A 20,092-nucleotide genomic window follows, 5' to 3' on the forward strand; every position below is an offset into this window, starting at 1 on the left:
AGATTTCCATTCTGCTGTAGACCTCATAAAAAGTCAGGTTTGGTACTATCTTGGAAAATGTGATATTTTCACAGAACATGAAAGCACCAAACAGGAGGATGATAAATCCTTAGAAAAAAGTAACGCTTTTGAACATTCCAGAATTATAACTTACCTTAGCTCATTTCATTCTACTTTATTATAGGATGCAAAGCAGTACCTCCTGAATGATAAAATAAAGGTTTATTATTTATTTTAAATGTTATCTTCAATGTTTGATGTACTGTATAAAATCATCATTGCTGGCACTGTATGTTAAATTGTGGCCTTAAGATGGCAGTGTTTTGCTACACTTCGCTGCCCACGGCAGGTGTATTCTTGCTGATTAAGAAACAAAGTAACCTTCAGCTCTGCAAGGTTAAAAATCAAGAACTGCTTTGTGAGATTAACATATCACTTTATTTTATTTTTATACAGATTCTACAGTGGTTTCTTTGCCATTGGCTTCTTGTTCTTTCAATAAAAGAGTCAGTTAACAAGCTGACGAACAAATAAAGTAGTCTGTTGTTGAAAATGTTCATTTTTCTACTGTGGAGGTAAGCCTGACCATTTAATTCAGAGGATCCAGAATATACAATTTTCTTGCAGAAGGAAGGCTTCTTGAACAGTAATCAAACAGCTTAAGGTAATTTTCCAGGTGAAGTGAGGACAATTATACACCACAGACCTGACAAATGGGAAAATAACCTGTTTTTATTTGTTTAAATAAATTGTTGGCCCATATTCTTAGTTAGGAACTGATTATTTGGAAATTCCCTTGGTCATGCTGACACAGGGAAGCTACAGTGCTTGCACTACGATAGGAGTGGACTCAGATTCATTACATACAGTACTACACTAATGCACTACGTTATAATATGCAAGTTATCTGTAACCAGTACCTTAAAAAGTATATATGTTGTTACTGGATGTGTAAATTAGAGAGATACTCATATCTCAAGGTCACCATTAGAGAAGTAATTTGACATCTAATTCTTCTGTTGAATTCTGGGTTGAAACATGGTGGAAACTGTATGATCTTACCAAAACAACGGAGGCCTCCAAGGTATACCGTGTAAACAGGGAGTATACCAAATAGTGTGCCGTAAACTCCATACACCACAGTTTTTTTTGTGGCCGATATCCATAAGTTAGATAAAAAGGTAATAGGATAAACCACACTACAACCACAGTAGAACCTTTAATGTTAAAAAAGTCAAGGAGACCTTTGGCCCTGAAAATTGTTCATAAATAGGCAGATTTTATCTGTTACTGTACCTTTCACCTGTTCTCCATATAACTAGTTAACACTGGACTACTGTTGGAGGTCACTAGGTCTGCTTTCTTCTTTCTCGTAAACCTGGCTAACATCAGCAAGCCTATCAGTGATTCTCAGGGAATAATGAAACCCAGTACCACTTCTTGTGATGGTAACTTGTGACTATACTTACCATAGTGTGCTGATATAGAGCAGATGTGGGGTTGTGGGTCTCTTGATTCCTAATTGTAATATTGACCTGTGAAAATGTATCATTTCTGATTGGTTTTTGGATCTATGTATTCTACATGTTGAAGAATAGGAACAAAACTTTGTTTTAGTACCATTAATGGCAATCCCCTTAATAAGCCATTACAGTATGGTCTCTGCCCCTGAAGCTACTTATATTAAGCAAAAATATGGACAAGTATTGTCAGGTTATTTATCCCTGTCAATTTCTTTGATACCATATACAATATATAAATATGCCAAATGATGTTCAAAACTACTTTATTCAAACACAGATCAATTATTTTTTTGTAACTCTCAGTGCCATGCAGGGCATGTAATTATGTACATCCATTGCTAATAGTGCTAAAGTCAAGTGATGCAGTTTACAAGTGACATACAGTTAATAGCTTTAGATAGACTTATTAAAGTGCCTGTCATACTTTTCATTTTAATGCCAGCACTGTGGTGTCTTTATATTATTTTTTACAATCAGGTTTTTAAAATTTTTTATAAAGATACTATAGATAAGAATAATGTGAATGTTTTAGGGAAAACAGTTTTACTAACATCAATTACTTTATCTAAGTCCAAGTAAAAATGGGAAAGTGTTACATCCAAACCCAGACTTATTACATCTATTGCATTAAATTAATTGCATTGTATGTAATGGTGCATATATTTTCATTATTATTATTATGAATGAAACACGTTTATAAAGAAATGTTTGAAAAGACAGGACAGATGGTATACTTAAAATTAATACTAGTAATAAACTGGGATTGTATCTGTAGCTTTTTCTGAAAGTAATCACAGCTCAGGAAACTGTCTGGAAACAGGTGGTAAATACTTCTGTACATTTGATTTTGATTAGAACTGCTTTTGCCAAACCCAGCTCTTCCTTTTTTCTTGGCTCTTCACAGAAGTGAAAAGGCCACTCAAACAGAAAACCACGTACCTAGAAAAAGTGAGGACATTTCAGAAATGTTTGTTTATCACACTCATTTTTGTTTAGCAGTTCTGAAAATGCAAGGAGTGGTTTTATCTGACATCCCAGTACAAAAACAGGAAGGGGACAGAGATTGCAGAAGTAACACAATAGGAGGCTGGGAGAGTCACAGGAGTATCAGTTACTATAAGCTGTGCTGAGCAGACGGGAGATTAAGACGTGGATTACTGAACACTTACTACATGTCATACAGAGGAGAATAGGCTGCACTACAGGGCTCCCTCAGCTCTGGACAAGTGGTCATTTCTATTACAGGTCAATGCCAGTGTTTTCAGTCATATTTAGATCGCCTGTCAAAATAATGATTGGTCATTGCAAAGCATATAGTGACAGATTTTTCAAAAGCTTTTATTACACAGCTTCGATGACAAATTAGGCATTGTTTGCCAGCACTTGTGAGCCAAGCAATAAAATAATATACAAGTCTGATAGATAATACAGACAGTTTATTTAACCGTTTTTATGAGATCCTACACAACTATACAATTCAGATACAATTTAAAGGGAACTTTTCAATCATTTTGCTTGTTGGTTCTTATATCAAAATAAGTGTCATTTTTAACCATCTGTAGTTATACTTATTTATATATAGTATCTATAAAATAGTGGATTCCCTCAATTCTACAAGGTAAACCATTGACAGCACATTCATGCACACATATATATTTTTTCCTAATAAACGGATTATCCTGCAATCTCTGGTATTGTTCACAGATATTACTGTATTACTAAAAAAAAAAGAATTAAATTAAATTTCTAGTTGAATGGTCATTGTTCCTGGTATTCTCATACTATTGAGGGAAAGAGATCCTGATGGTGCATTCCATTGCTCTTTTCCTTTCCCATCTAAGAACAATAATCTAGGTGCTGTAAACTGATCTCCCCAAGCTTCAGAGTTGACCTTTAACATTACACTTGACCTCTCACCTCATGAACAAACCCTTGGCAGTAAACCTTGCTTAGACTGTGACCCACATTTCTGCTTGACCAGTCTTGAGGTGAATAGAAGGACAAGCTGGGAGGAGGAAGACAAGAGCTTTTCTGGTCTTAGTCCAAACTGGAGTCCTCTGGTTGCTGAAACCTGAAAGAGAAATTAGACTAAAGCAGCACTGACAGATTAATAGTTTCATCCTTCAAATAAACGCACCTGGATAGAATTAGATTCCTAAGCACAACTGTATTCATTTGCCCACCATACAAAAGCCAGATTATGGACCGACAGTCTTCCTCAACGGCTCTGTGGAACTTGTTGTGAAACTATGTCAAGCTCTAAGGTATACAAACAGCAAACCGTTCCATAAACAATTGACAAGTGTTCTATTAAATATTCACTGGGTAAACTGACTGTTAAAAGAAACCCTCTCAAGAGCTTAAATAAGAAAACAAACTATCTTTCTCCTAAATAGCAGAGTAATGTCACGTTTGGCTTGCTATTGCCCCGATCGTGCATCCATTGATTTTGGGCTTTACAAAAGTGATCAACAGTTTACTGTCTTTTAGAAAACTTCAGGCTTTTGTTCACCAGTGACTGAAATTACTTTCACGAAATGTTAACAGCTAAAAGTTAGGACTGTATGAAACATGTTTTAATGGTCAGTAAATATCATGATTGGAACTTGAAAACTTCTCACTAATAAAATAAGTCACCAGCCAAATTAAAATTATTGAATTTGCTGTGTCAGATGTCAAATTGCATCAGCCTTCTGCTCCCTTCATCCATGACCTTTTTCATGTCAAGATGAAAGGTGTACATTGAGAGGTAAAGCTGATACCGCCTGTGATTCTATATACTGTGTCCAGTTGTATATGTGTTCCAGAGGAGCTGTGTTTCCTCTGTTCAAAACGCCTTTGTGAGCAACCTTATGAAACACAGCCCCCTGAAAATGCACAGCCCTTGTCCTTCTTCAACAGAGAGGGACATGCAAACCCAACAGGCTCTCATTCAGGCCCATTGTAAACAGGCAGCCCCGCTGAGTCTCGCTGACTGAGCTCCAACAAGCCCTTCATTCATCAGCGCTCACTGCAGCTGAGCTGTTTCCACCCGGGCCAGAATTACAGACCTTTAATCAAACAGAATATACAAGGCACCTGAACTACTTAACCGCTGTGCTTGTTCGGGGGGCTAAGATAACCAAGTGTAACAAAAAGCCCGAACTTTATCTTTCCCAGGATGAGTACATTTCCTTTCTGTTGTTCCCAACAAAGGGCAGCAGGTACAAATGGTCTGCTATCTGTGTCACTGGGAAGTGGAGAGCAATTTGTTTCTATTAAACAGGACGGTTCTATTTTTTTGATTTTGTTGGCTTTTGTCCTGTAGTAACCTGTGCCAGTCACAGCCTTTAATGTGAACTGCCCTTGACCGGGGGCTGCCGTGCTCAAAGAAGAATTCCCCATTTCTGGCTCAGGTAATTGTGAGAATGCAGAGGGAAAACCCTGGGGTATTCGATTCAAACACACAATCCTCCCGTTCTCAGAATTGCACAAAGAGTAAACTTGAATGCAACATTGAGTTCTGTCAAGCTGCACCTGCTGGTGATTCGTCTCCCCCAGTTCACGGTGGGGTCAGGGCGGCTGAGCTCTGCCCCGCGAACTGCTCCCTCCCAGACCGGCCCCGATTAAATCTCTGGCAGCCTGACCTTTCTGATTTATGCTGGACCTGATAAAGCACAAAATACAATGACAAGCAACTATATTTCAAGCTGGAGCCCAATATACAAACTCTTGCACACTGAGATTAAAAAAAACATTTTTTATGGCCATTTTGCTACAACAGACGTGTGACTTTTCTAGTTTTAGGTTTACTGGATCTAAATAAAGTGAGTCATTTTTGTTGGGGTTTTTTTTTGTTTATCTATGAATGTTTTATCAGATTTCAAGCTACCATGGTTTCTTAATTGAAATATGAGAGAATACTGTTATTCCCATTCTATCTCTTTTGCACTTCATACAGTAGCTTGAAAGATGGGCATTCAGTGGGCATTGTGAAAGGCATTTAAGTCAGATATTCACAAGATAAATGTGCATGGTCTTAAGAAAATATTTCAGCAAGTTGGTTAAGTATTATTAACTTTTAAAAGTTTCAGACATACTAGTATCCTGCTACAGGTTATATGCTTTACCAAACAAACACAACACACAGAAAAACAGATCATGTCTGAGCTGTGTAGTAACACAAAAATTCTTTTGATTATTTTGCTCTTGGAAAGTAGTTTAGGTTGTTTAATGATAGCTTTAAAGATTTAAAGATAAAAAAATGAAGGGATGTAGATATACAGTTACGCATTACCACATCTAAGACTGGACACCCATGAACAGACGTACTGTAACCATTAGGTTTAAAGTCTACTCTCTTGTATATTTGTGATCTCCCCTCCCACACAACGCTATTCAATGTTCCTGCACCTTGTACTGCTGTTTAAAAAGTCAACATTAACTTGATCAAAAGCATAAAAGAAGTAAGACATCGTACAGGTAAATAACAGAATCAATAGATAGGTTCTGGTTCAGGTTTGTCTTTTCCTAGTTTCTGTTGCCTGTCTTCATTTCAATTCTGCCAAACATACAGTACTACTTCTTTACTAACAAGAGCCCAGTATATTCTAAGACAAACATTTGTAGTTTTTTGGAGCAATGATAAGAACATCTCCGCTCTTTTTTCAACAATTTAACCTTTTAGTATTCCTATGTTTCACAGACCTCCAGAGTCTGTGAATGATGTCGCCTGAAACATTTTATTATGACTTTGAAAGTGTAGACTTTAGAGCCCTGGTTCAGGGTTTAAGTTGAAGCTAATACAAGAAGACTGCTTTGAAGTTGTCAAGCTCAGTTATCAAGAGACAGACAAGTTAAGTTCAAAATGTTAAGTTACAAAGTTCTAAAGTTATTGACAGGATCCTGTGATGTGGAAACATCCTGGTTGGTTTTACCCAGTGAAATCACTTTGATTTTTTTGTACAGAAGCAACAAGCCTTTTATGTATCAAGAGAGATTAGAAGATTTGTGATTTGTGTATGCTTTGCTTCATTTTTAAGTTCTGATTGACTTTAAATTTCATAGAACACTTTTACTAAAGATGGAAATAATGTTTTCTTTTCCATTTAAAAAAAGTAAAGCTGGTAATAAAGGTGGACTGACAGGTAAACAGCTTGTTGTATATTTGTTCCCTATGACTAGCAGGTTCAACACAAATTATTCCAAATACAATAGGAAAGATTCATCTATACGGATTTGCATACTGATGGAATCTGTGATAAAAAGCTGCACTTGAGGAAGTATCCAAATGATGCCTGGGAGGAACTGCTTTTGGGAAAAAGTAGGGAATATTCTCAATTAGGTAATTGAGGAGATGGCTATAGCACAGTTCTGCAATGTAATGGATCTGAATGTCTGCCAATGGCCTTTAAACCCAAAGCAGAAATAAACCTGATGATGAACAAAATAAATATTTCAAATAAAAAAACACATCTATCATCTGTCCAGCTCACCAGCAACAGTGCAGGGGTCTCAGACTTTGATCCTTGGAGCCCCAGTCCATGACGTTTTGTAAGTAGCCTTTCTAAAGGCCCAGTTCAATTTAACTGTGATCAGTTAAACAGGTGTTGTGTTCAGTAAATCTGAGAAAACTGGAAGCAAAATTTAGAATATCATTCAGCCCTCAAGGACCAGTGTTCCTTTCACTGAAACATTGTTTGCTCAGTTGATCAGTTACTTAAACAAGTAACAGGTAATTTATGGTGACCTACTGTATAAGAATATTTGTATTGGAGCTCTCCAGGACCAAGGCTAGAGACTCCCTCAATAGTGTACCTGAAAAAACAATTCACAGAATGATTGGTGTATTCCTTATTATTTTCTATATGTTTATGTACAGCTTATATGTCCATATTGTTACTGACAAAAATGCATTTACCTAAAACACCAATGTCATGGTATCAAATAAAAGCTCATTGTACATAGTACTGATTTCGATTTTACTTGGCATTCCTGTGTTTTACCTTAAAAGACTTTCATTTTTTTCCTAGCAAAAGTGTCCTGTTCAGAGAATTATTGGAGCAGATTAAAAGATAAATGATTACGAAGAATAAACAAAAATATACAGGCTAAATATGGTTAATTCAAATAATATGATTTGCATATGCCTTAGAAAAGCACATTGTAATATTTAATTTTGCAAAACAAATAAGCAATATTCTTTCTAATCAGTATGTGTGCTGTTTCAGGTACTTTGACTGTATCTTGTACTGCGAAAAATACCACTTGAAATAAAGCATGTGTGTTTCAACATCACATCATTTGTCTATATTAATCAATAATCATTTACTTTATTCTTTCACTAATGCTGTCCTGGCGGTAAGAATGGGAACATGTAGAATAAAATTAGATAAGAGGTATTTATCCAGAGGCTTTCAAAGCTTCTCTGTTCTTTATTACACTTTCCAATACAGAGCTCCATCAAGTGTCGTAATGGCTTCCTAAAAGAGAACATAGATTAGGCATGGAGAACTCAGTTGCTCTTTCATTAAGTTTGTCTTGTTGCAGTTACCTTAAACCAAAGTGAAAATCATGTTCTACTTAAATAACATTACTCCTACAGTACGTGTTTATTCTTCTTCTTGTGCCTTTGACGCAGTCTTCTATGTTTGTTTTCATTCTATTTAATCTCTTTAAGACATAAATCACTGAACTGCGGGATTAATTGGACCAGTTTAACAACTTTTCTCAGGTCTTCAGACACTGCTGTTGTAAAAAGACATAGGAAACCTGCAGAAAAATTAGCTCTCCAAGACTGGGACTGGTCACTCCACCTCTGCTGTAAAGCATCAATCATGTCTTTCATAGCTCAGGCAAGGCATTTTGCTCATGGGTAGGCCACGGGGCCTGAGGGGCAGTGAAGGTCCTACATGTTATGCATGCCCAATGATCCTATAATATGGCACTACACTACTGTTGTTTCAGGTGATCCAGCAACAGTAGGGTTTACTGCATTCCAGGTGAGGTCTCTATATATTCAAATATCTTGTTCAGTTTATTGACTTTCATACAAAGAGCAAATTATCTCTCATCGCTGGAGAAATCTTTCTAGATATAAAGATGAATGACTGGACAGCAAAGCAATATTCCAAGTAAATTTTATTTTGAATCCATAGCGTTCCACAAAAAAAAAGACTCTTTGGTGACAAGTAATTAGAGTTCTGGAATAGGGAGCATTTTCTTATCAAAGAGGAATTAGGCATACATATAAGCATATCAGATCAACCTCTCCTTTACCAATGGCTCAATTGTCCCTACATCCATCATATCAATCTCTGTGACTGCCAATGCACTTCTGTGGAGAAAACATATCCTTACAGCAAAGCGTTTAACCTCACAATGCTTGGTTGCATGAGTGGCATATAGTGCTCCGGAGACGTCACACTTCTTTTCCTTTGGCAAGTTGCTAATTAGACACTGGACACATATGGTTCAATTAATTTAGCTAATGAGCACCTTTAAAGGCTGAGGGAAAATGTCCCTTTGTGTTTCACTCGTGGAACCCCATCTGGGGCTTTTAGAGGCGTGAAATGCACAGTAATTATTAGTAATCATCACAGACCATCAGAAACTGATCCTAAAGCTGTAATTACATGATAAATGTCTGTATAACACATGCCCCCTATTTTGCAGTACCCAGGAGACTGGGGATAATAGACAACTAACAGGGATACGGCAAAGGCCTTTTATTCCAGCAGAGTCTATTGTTTCTGCACCAATACATTCTGCTGCCGCTTAGCAATACACAAACCACAATCAAAGGGCTGCATGGCCTTGTTGAAAGCAATGTTTATCACCAGGTTACATTGCTAAAAGCATGGGAGCTTTGGCTTTTCTAAAATGAGACAAATTTGTTCATTTAAGGCCTCCTTGCAGTCACTCTGTCTGCTGTAGGGAAAGCTGATTGCCTTTTCTGTTGAGTACTTTTTTTCCTTACTCTGGGCTCCTTCTTAGAATGAAGCCTTGTTTTCTGCATGTCACAATGCTGCCCGCTGTTGAGAAGATAATTTTATTCCTCGCCTCCCTCTGTCCGTGCCTGTTTCAGGCACACCGAATCTATTTAAGCGCACACCTACAGTACAAAGCAGTGATTTTTATCAGTCACAGTCAAAAACTAGATTTCTATGGTGATTTTCAATGTTTTTATGGTTCACAGGACAATCTGATTTCTGAGTATTTGGAACACGTTTTAACAGGTGAAAGTACAAAATATAGAAAAATGCAAGATAGCTATATAAAATGAAAATAAGCTTTTTTTTTCACTTAAGTGAACACCCTTTTTAGATGGATACTATGTGGTGAGATAGGAAAGTGGGACACTAAAATTATTACAAAGTTGCCCTGTTGATTACCTTGAAAATCATACTGTACATTTTGTTATTTTCTCTTAATTTGTTTATCAGGCCTAACCTTCTTTAGTTCCTGTTACCAATATGTCTGTGTACAGCAAGAAATAAACATCCAGGTATGTTCCAAAACCTGAGAAAATTAGAAATCTCTCACATCGTTGAAAATGTTAAAAATGTAGAATTTCTAGGAATTTTTGCTGGAATACGCATGTCTGCTCACATCGTCATAATGCTTTTGAGCATACTGTATGTTTGATCGAATGTTATAGATAGATAGATAGATAGATAGATAGATAGATAGATAGATAGATAGATAGATAGATAGATAGATAGATAGATAGATAGATAGATAGATAGATAGATAGATAGATAGATAGATAGATAGATAGATAGATCAGCATAGCCTCTCCTCTCATTGCTACTAAAGAACTGAGGAACCATAACTATTTAATAGCAATACAAATATAAACTTTCAAACTTTAGAAAATAAACATTTTCTAAACATTATCATAAAAATAAATGAAATACTGTCTGTTATCAGGAACCATGTTTATTTTTTTTAATGGAGCAGGACAACAGGCATCAGTTATTCCAATTTTACACTGCCAGCCTTCCAGGCCTTGTTAGCTTCAGCACAAACATAATACTAACTGGATCCTGGTGTTGTAGGTAATTACAGTTTATTACAATATGCAGAAAAGTGCAGGCAGAGCTGCTGTTCCTCTGCAAAACACTTTGAACTTTGCACAGTCGTTTAAGTTTAAAGCTCCACAGACTGGCTAGCACTCATCCTTCTCAGACTTATTTCTTGGGGAAGCATTAAGTAGCTTCAGGACAGACAAGCTCAGTCTTCTCCAATGTAACTGTGCATTAAATCCAGGGGTTGGAATAAGAGAACCAACAATCTGCTAATTCATTTCTTCAACATTTTTCTTTACGCCCCACAAAGTAAGCCCATCCACCCACTTTAATTACAGGAGATTATTAATGAGATTTTCATCAAAACAGGAGTCATGGTGAAAAAATGCATAATTTCTAATGTCAACATACCGTACATAAACATTTATACAGACACGATATTTTTATTGTATAATTGTAGGCCTTTAGCACTTGTTGTGTACATTTTTCTTTAGAATTTATTGTAGACTGTACTGTATGTCTACAGTGTCTACATTAAGTATTTGGAGATTTGGAGTAAATCTTTAAAAAAATTTTTTTTAAAGAACTCAAGATTTTCTATTGTTATTGTACATCTCTATGATAAAGCTGCTGATTTATGTTAATACAAGACACCTTTCAGAAACAGATTGATTAAATTTGCTCGAAACCAGTTAACAGACTTTGAAAATACACTACAATAGGAGATTGTGATAACTGATTCTCTAATATGCTGCAGTTTTAATGCAAATAAGGCAGAAGAAGGCAAACAGTGAATAAAATGTTTGTTTTTTTGCTTTTCCATTGAACTGTTTGGTTGAAGAGCAAATTTAATTGTAATATACAACATATGATCAGATACGCATGCAAACCTTTTTTTTTACTCTCTGATGAATGTGAAAATGAAGAAAAAATATCCATGCATTTGCCTGAGATTTGCCTACTCTCCATTAAACAATAACTGTGTCTATGCTCTAAGCAGTCGTTGGGACTATGACACAATTTAGCTGTGCCACTTGGAAGCCACAATACCTAATGCCGTTAAACAAATGACAAGGCTAGAGTATTTATCCTTTAAAAAACAATAACAATATTGAGAGTTTCAACTGTTCTGAATTTCAGGTGCTCATAAATTAAACATCTTTAAAAGCTGTTGTACTGGACCTGACATTTATTTCTACCGAATAATTTCTCTTTACACACCCATCTCAAATAACATTAATAGAACATCATAAGATTTTTAGGAATAAGAAGAAATTATTTTTATTCATGTTTTTGAAAGATACCTGTTAATTAAGCATGAAGGATATTTTAGACCATTGTATTCTTTTGGCTGCTATGGCATATGGACTTCTGCAAAATTATCTGTTGTCATACTCTAAGCAGAGTCAGAATTTGCTTAGTTCTCAATATAGATACTCTATACATTTATTTTAAGTCTGCATACTCAGTCTTAAATTTTCTCATTTGTGATACATAACCCACTTGAATAATTCTGAAAAATGTAAGATATCCATAACAATAGTAAAATGTTGTAGTCATTGTCACAATGACAGCATATTATCAAAAATATTTTTTTTTCAAATTATACTCGCTAAATAATTATATTTAGCTGGTCATCTTAGAATTATTTTCTTTGTAAGAGTAAGACATTGAATACCATAAAATTGTGCCCAAAATGGATCAATTGTATATTCTATATTGTAAATCGACATATTGTATTGTACTAATCTGTGAACAGATTCACCAAGAATAAACTCTTACAAAACGAGTGTAACTCATTACAAATGACAAAGTGTAGTAAAAAGAAATTTTGGAAGTCACAAAAAGATCACTTTTTGACCATAAACCATTGGTAGCATGGAAACACATATTCCTTTACAACTTATAAGCTTATACACACTGTAGTTCATAGTCTATGGTACTGTACTTGCAGTTTGGCCTACTAAATATGCACACAGTAGGCCTCTGTAATATTTCAGAACTGGGTTCACAGATATTTAGCAGTTTTGGAAAGTAAGGCATTTAGTGTTTAAAGAGGATGAAATGATGGGTGCATGAAGATGAATAAAATATTCTTTCTCTCTCCCTCGGGTAGGGTACAGGCACTTGAAAAGTCCCACCATTCCCATAGGGTGGTGCTATGATGCTATACAGTGAGCGTCCTCTAGATGGCAACAATGGCTGATTAAATAAAAGGCAGGGTGGTCGAGTTCCACTTCAGCAAGAATAAATCCCTAACTTGAAATACAGTCCTGTCTTTCTTGCTGAGTGTCCAGAATGAACCAGAACACTGTACCTATGATTCAGGCACTGTTTCTGATGTCAATGATTACCCACATCTAGAGCTTTAAGAAATTGTGTACTTCACTACTCTTTTTTTCCGCAAGTAGTGGTTGACCTGATATCAAGACGGGTGTTATGCTTGTGGTATCCATACTAGCACTGCTTTCCCTACACTGTTCAGAACAGGCCAGGCTTCTTAGAGCCTAATTCAACAGAATCTAACTTTCCATTCATAAGATAAAAAAGACTTTGAGCAGTGGTGGATTAACCAATACCTGTATCCTCTCAATAGCCATATCGAAAAGCATGGCTCGCCTCCTTCTGCACAACATTCCCCTATGTAGTTCTCCTGCTGAGTCTAGAGTGTTGATCATCCCTGCTCCCCTCTGCATTGGGGGTATTTGTATGTGATTATTGACACTAGTTACACACCCCTTTTGTAATATAAGCAATCAAAAACATTACAGATTCTGTATCCTCAATCATCTACCATAATTTATATTCAGAAAAATAACAATGTGCAAAATCATACCCCAATGCACATTTTCATTTGAAATGATTATTAACCAGTTTTTTTATCCATACAGTATACCTGAAATTGTTTTAAAAATGAACAATTAGAAAAGAAAAAACTAAAAAAATGCAGAACAACTCAATAATTCAAAACATCTCTTTAAAATGCAACCTACACCTGCACTTGAATCATCTTGAGATTATAATATTTATTAATGTCTTTATCAGTGGAAACACAGGACCTATACTGTATGTGGTAAACACCATCTGTCCTATGTGCTATGCAAAAGAGTAAATCTCAATTCAAATCATAAAAGTAGAATAAAAACAAGCAATAAAAAAATAATTGGGCATATTAAACATCCCTAGTGCCACACAAATGTGGCTGCAATTCAAGCTAAAAGTAGACCAAAATAAGAAAAAAAGACCTTTTAAAAAGTCACCCATAGAATTATTTTTCAAAATGGCAGGAATTCCTTAATTGATGCTGATATTTAAGGAATTAATGAGTCCCTACAGTCTATATGAACCCTGGGCTCTTTTCGTAGCAGCCTTTTCATAGTGTAATGAACAGGCAGTCCAGCTACTCTGTTGGTGGAATCATGATAGTGATAGCGCCACTGATTACCAGATGCTGTGCTGGGTGTGGAATGCACAGCTTTTTATTTCTAAGAGAGATCGGTGTCGTTCACAAACAAGACAGGTTTTCCAGAAAGCATCACATCATCAGTTGCTGAACTCTCTTAATTAAAGAAAAGCAGCATTTCTGAGTGGAGGCTTGGATACAAGGGCATTCCTGATCTTTACTCTGGCAACCTGTACTCTGAGCTTCACCAAATCATTTTCATAAGCAGAGAAAAAAAGATGTAAAAAATGCAGTGTAGCATAGACTTTGTGGGACAGTTACTCACTTCCTGTGGATTTGTTTTTTACATTTAACACTTGCATATACATTATATTATTTTAAACAAATAATAATCGGCACCTCTCTCTGTTCCTCTCTCTTTATGATATACTCCAACAACTTATGTTGATCTATTAGAAAAAATAATTAGGATACAGTTAGAGTTTGATGAGCCTGATATTTTGTAAAAGGTCTGAATTGCACTTAAGGTGTACTCATCTAATCAAGTTAAAGTAAAGCAATATAAAACTGACACAATTAGATAGTAAAGGTCTTGTCGATAAAAAAAAATGTTTGACAAATTACACATCTTGAGCTTTAATGTTAGTAATAACTCTATTATATGGATTTTAATGTAGCCAACGTTGTCAACAGGTTAAATTTGGTATTTTTTGTTGTTCTTGTTAATAGTAAGTTGATAAAGAGCTTCATTCTCTATAAACATAGGAGTAATGCTGGCATCAAAGAACTTCAGAAAGCAAGCCAAGCCTGACTTCTTAATGCACATTTTACTTAACTATCTAATTAACTACTGAAGGACCTAGATCATGAAGAATACAAAATGGCACATTATAACCTTCATACAGAGAGTAACAGTGGATGAAGGTTTCCTATGTTCAAACGAAATCTGAAATCAAATGGAAGATCTCCAGTGTATTCCTGAAGAGGTATTGCAAAAAAATAAAATCTGTCTGGATCCAGCATTCTCCTAGTTTGCCCTGTGCTCTCTATACTGTGCTCAGACATCCACAAACATGTCTTCTCAGACATACTGTAATTCACATGTACTGCACACTTACATTGTATAAAACAAACCAGTACAACAGTGTTTTCATGCTACTGTTGATGTTTTGGAATAAAATATAGTCTTGGGGGCCATATGTCAAGTCACCACATTTCTGATCTTATCTTTGTGATTTTTGAATGTTAATCAAAACAAGTGAGTTCTCCTTTTACACTGCTCTGATACAATACTGCCGATTCTCTGGTAGGATTGCTACCAAAAGTCACTTCATGCACATACATCCAAAACAACTGGATCTTAACCAACAATAAAACAATTAATTAGTCCTCCTTTTCTGTCTGTTTCAGAAAAAAATGAGTTATTTAATTTTTCTTGACAAATTCCAGGGGGGCAGGCCTTTCAAGGCTGAAAATGACCTATAATTTGCTACTAACAAATGCTTCAGACTGGGAATAAAGGCTTTTCATTAGGCATGCCTGAATCAGAAACAGCTTAGTCAAAGGGTCCTTTGTCTAATTGCTTACCATTAAAAATAACATGTGGCAAAGGGGTTTAGACACTGTTTTCAAACACTGTGAAATCGCATCATTGGCCCTTCACAAACCCAATAATAATTGAACAATTAAACTTTAGCAGCCTAATTACCACTTCACTGCTGCAAACAGTACTGTAAATCACAGAAACCTGTGTCTGTTCAAATGAAGTCTATTGAGAATATTTCAGTATCATTTGGTTATCTGTGCACTGTTCAGTGCCTTGTCGTAGGTACAGTACCTTGTTTATGAATAAATGTTTTAAGTATCTTTGGATAATGTCACACCTAAAAATTAAACTAACAAATAAAGCAAAACCCAGAAATACACATTATCCATAGACCTAAAGCAACTACAGTCTTTCAGACTGTAGTCAGAAAACATGGTTAATGCATGTAAAAAGAATGATCATTTATTTTGGGCTTCATTTCAATTTTTCTGTAGAAAAAAGACACCCTCTTCTCATTAAGTTAAGGACCATTTGTCAGAAGTGTGGATTTTAAACAGTGCAGGTTTATGATTTCCAAATAAATCCATTTACACGTTAATAAATTCATTGTGGAGTCCTAATTCCTTTCACACTGTCCCCTTCTAGGTGTGTTTGGAGTTGAATATATCTTTTGTGTTATGAGAAGAGGGCTTTTGTAAAATTACATGAACACATAATGATGCTAATCATAAATTTGCATTTCAAGATCGACTATCATGTATATAAAGAATAATTACCCCTTTCTTTTTTAGATTTACCCCTGATTTGTTTTGAGATGATGCGGCAAACAATTAATGAAAACTGGTAAACACATGTTCTTTTAGCATTTGCCTGGTATTGTACGGTCTTGCATCTCACATGAGGATGGGTTCTGTGGTGGCACCACTGGTGACCTTTCCTTTAATGTTCAGCTAGCTTCATTCAACAGCAAAAGCAGCACAATGTGACAGTACTTGAGTTACAATTCAATTTTCAAAGCAGCAGGTGTGTTTTTAGTTACTTGCCAATAAAAAATGTGCCACACATTAGTACATGGATTTAACCCCAAATCATAAGAAACAAAAGCTCAATCAAATCCCAGTTTTAATTTGTTTTATTTTTCCTTTTTTTATTTAGCTTTTTTAATATCTGACAAAAGCTCGTAATCGGTGATTGCATTTATTGTATTACCTTGTCGTAATGCGCATTTACTGTAACCTGCTGTTAATTTTTTCCCACCTGTGATAAACCCAAGTGAGGTATTCATGTGTGAGTTAGTCATTCCTGACTCTGGCAAACACTTTCAAAAACCTGACGTTGATGAGTTTTTCCCTGTCATTCATCAGCAGATTTAGTGTTGTTTAATGTTGTTTGTTGCTTGTCTTTGCTAAGTTTACAAGAGCTGTTAAAAAGGAGTTGGAGAGGAGGTCACATTGTAATCACACACCCAGTCGACTAGAGGGGCTGAATGGCCTCCTCTCATCTGTAACATTACTCACAATCTTATGTGAGTGGTGGTTAGCCATTCTTGTCTTTATAACCTGAACTGTCATTTCCTCTGCCAGGTGAGTTTAGGCTAAACACTGACATATAAAGTACACTATCAATTGTATATTCATTGCCTTGTCTCATGGGACTTGGGACTTTGTTCTCTTATTTACCTTAAAATTGAACACAAAGGACACTTGAACGTAATTGAAAATATTGCTTTTATAAAGGAAAAAAAACTATTTATAATATGTATAGTATCCCTCAGCTACTTTAAGCATATTTATTTATATACAGTACATGTGCTTCATTCTCTCTGCAATGACATGTTCGTGCATCGGAATATCTTTTTTAAGTACAGACATGCCACTAAACAATACTACCTAAGAACCAACTGATACCGCCTGTGTTGTTATTCATTTGTCTCTCCAGGTTCATGTGGGCTTTCTCTGCTAGATTAATCGGGGTCTCTAAATTGTTCCTGTGTGTGTGTCCTGAGATGCACTGATACTCGATCCAGAGGTTAGTCCTGCGTTGGGTTTGCCAGGTGTCTTCACAACACCTTTTGCTTATTGATATGATATTAATGTTTGCATTGTGCATATTTAAGAACAGCAGAAAGGCAACAAAGATGTGGGGGTTATTTAGCGCACGCAGCTTGTATGGGTGCTGGGTAATAATGAAGATCTTATCCAGCTGTTTCTTACAACAAGCCGCATTCTCAGCTTTGACAGCATGGATGTGTACAGTATCCAGTTCCACACTCACAAAATCATTTGTGTAAAGTTTTCACTTTATCTGACTACATGAAATGTAGTACTTTAATCTAAAAGTTGTGCATTTTTAATGGACAAATTTGAATTCATTTCTTTCAAAACTGGTGAGGCAATTATTGATATAAAAATCTGAGTACAAGGCTTAAACAGGACTGAGCATATGGCCTTCCAGTTTTTCTCTTGAACCTACAGCATTCTGCTCTATTTAAACCAGTGAATATGATTTGGGAAATGCAAGTCAGCCTTTCTTGCAAAAAAGAGGAACATATCTGTCTTGCATGAAGGCACAAACGTCTTGACCACAAGAGATATTATCAGAAAATTTCAATGCTATTTTCCTAAACAGAAGACATTTCTCAGTGAGGGAAAAATAGAGTCTCTGTTTTAGTTAGCGATAAATTGTAAGCAGTTTTTATTTACTATAGAGGTGTTATATGGCCTTATTGCTTTGCATTATTTAGGCATACTGAACACATGGAATTTACGTATGCAAACCCACTGGTAATCTTTACAAAGGTGTAAGTCAGGTGCACCAGGAAATTAGTTGCTGGTAAATGTATTAATACACCTAATGGTCAAATCTGATTATCAAAAGTTGCTAAACAGCCATCAGAATGAGTAACCTATCCCTGTTTGGACAAAGTGTGAATTGTTCAAACCATTTTCATTTTTACATCTGCTAATAGCGTTAACAGGGACCAAAGTACCTCATTTACATAGCTATGTTTACAAGTGCCTTAACTGCACTGGACTCACTGTTTGCCTGTCCTCTGACAGTATGGGCATAGCAGAACCTGCTGGGTAGATCTGGTTATTAAAAGAAAAAAAAACAATGGCATTAACATATGGTCATGAACTGCCCTGAAATATGCTTTTTGTCTCTAGGGTCGACAGGTATAATCTGTTTACACTTATTGAGCCCTCCAAATCTAATCTGACAGTAAAGTCAAAACTGTTATTTTTTGCTTCACACAGTGGGTAAGCAATTTGTATTTGTGACCATGTGATTAATGTGAATGATAAGTACAACATTTAATTTTACTTTTGGGGAATTTGATGCTTTCAACCCAGTGACCAAAACTATTCAATCACATTCACTTTAAGTAAATTTCAGAGGGCAAATGTCAGTATGTGGTTTCATACCATGTTTGAGGCAAACACTACATGAAGTCTGCGATCCACTCAGCTCACCAGTCTGTGTAATCATCTGAGGTGCTTTTCCAAGCCTAGGCATGCACGGCCATTTTTAGAACTGACTCGCTCATTTTTATTGATGATGCAATTGATCATGGACACAGCAGAATTAATACTGAGATTTACAGAAACATATATCTACCTGCTTATGTATAAGAATATATTTCTATATACTGTATTTGGAGGCACAGCACCATGTAACATGACAAAGAACCAAAACATACAGCTCATGAAACCAAGGAGTTGATCAGGAGAAAATTATTAGACTAGTCAAATCACTCTCCAGAGTTAAGTTCAATGGATTAATATAATTTACACATGCTGACAGAAAAAAATGTCGGAACACCCGAAGATGTTTCAAGATGTTCTAAAACACAAAAGGGCTTCAGAAAAAGTCTCGGTGAATCATGATCTGCATGCAACTATTGTCTCAAAACAGTGCAACCAAACAGTGACTTTTACACTGTCAATACTTAATTTTAGTTATGGTCACTTAAAACCATTGTTTTGAAACCAAAATATGTATTTGTAATAATAATATGATTAAAAGGTTAAATGTATGCACATAATTACCAAGCAATTAAACATATACATTTTACTAATCCTGTGTCTCTCATGTATTCAGGTAATTCACCAAGTTTTGGCAATATCTTCTGATTTTGCTGTACAAAGAATGTGTTAGTTTGATATGCTTTACCATAAGTAATATAAATATTTTGTAGCAGGGGACATGGGGCTGGGATTAATTGCAGTAGTTGCACATCATCATCATCATTATCATTATTATTATGTACAGTAACCATTTTGTAATACTTGTTGTGCACTAGGTGGTGCCCCATCTTTATGAACTGGCCCTCTTGATCCTGTTTCATCATTCTTGATTCTGCTATAAAGTACACAGAACTTTTTCATTTACATGTTCTGTTTACTAAACTTGAAAAGTACAATAAATCACCTGAAGCGTAAATACACAGGAGCAAACATTTCTTATTATTGTTTCAGAAATTACATAAATCTTTGTAAGTTGAAACTTAAACCATGTTTAGTATATCTGTAAGAAAGAGTGGGCATCTGACCACTGGTAGTGCAGTGATTAGCAGTGCTACCTTGCAGCACTGGGGCCCAGGGTTCAATTC

The 20,092-nt window shown here is 35.8% G+C and overlaps 1 protein-coding gene across 1 annotated transcript in view; it reads right to left on the reverse strand.

Moving 5' to 3' along the window:
- Nucleotides 1-2,843: 2,843 nt before the first annotated feature.
- Nucleotides 2,844-20,092, reverse strand: part of bub3 (BUB3 mitotic checkpoint protein) — a 126,204-nt gene continuing 108,955 nt past the window's right edge. The window contains exon 8 of the mRNA XM_088635156.1: nt 2,844-3,594. Coding sequence (XP_088491282.1) covers nt 3,561-3,594 — 34 coding nt within the window. The 3' untranslated portion in view covers nt 2,844-3,560. The remainder of the gene's footprint in view (nt 3,595-20,092) is intronic.

Source organism: Lepisosteus platostomus, chromosome 6 (assembly GCF_059453375.1).
Source record: "Lepisosteus platostomus isolate fLepPlt1 chromosome 6, fLepPlt1.hap1, whole genome shotgun sequence".
Taxonomy (NCBI): domain Eukaryota; kingdom Metazoa; phylum Chordata; class Actinopteri; order Semionotiformes; family Lepisosteidae; genus Lepisosteus; species Lepisosteus platostomus.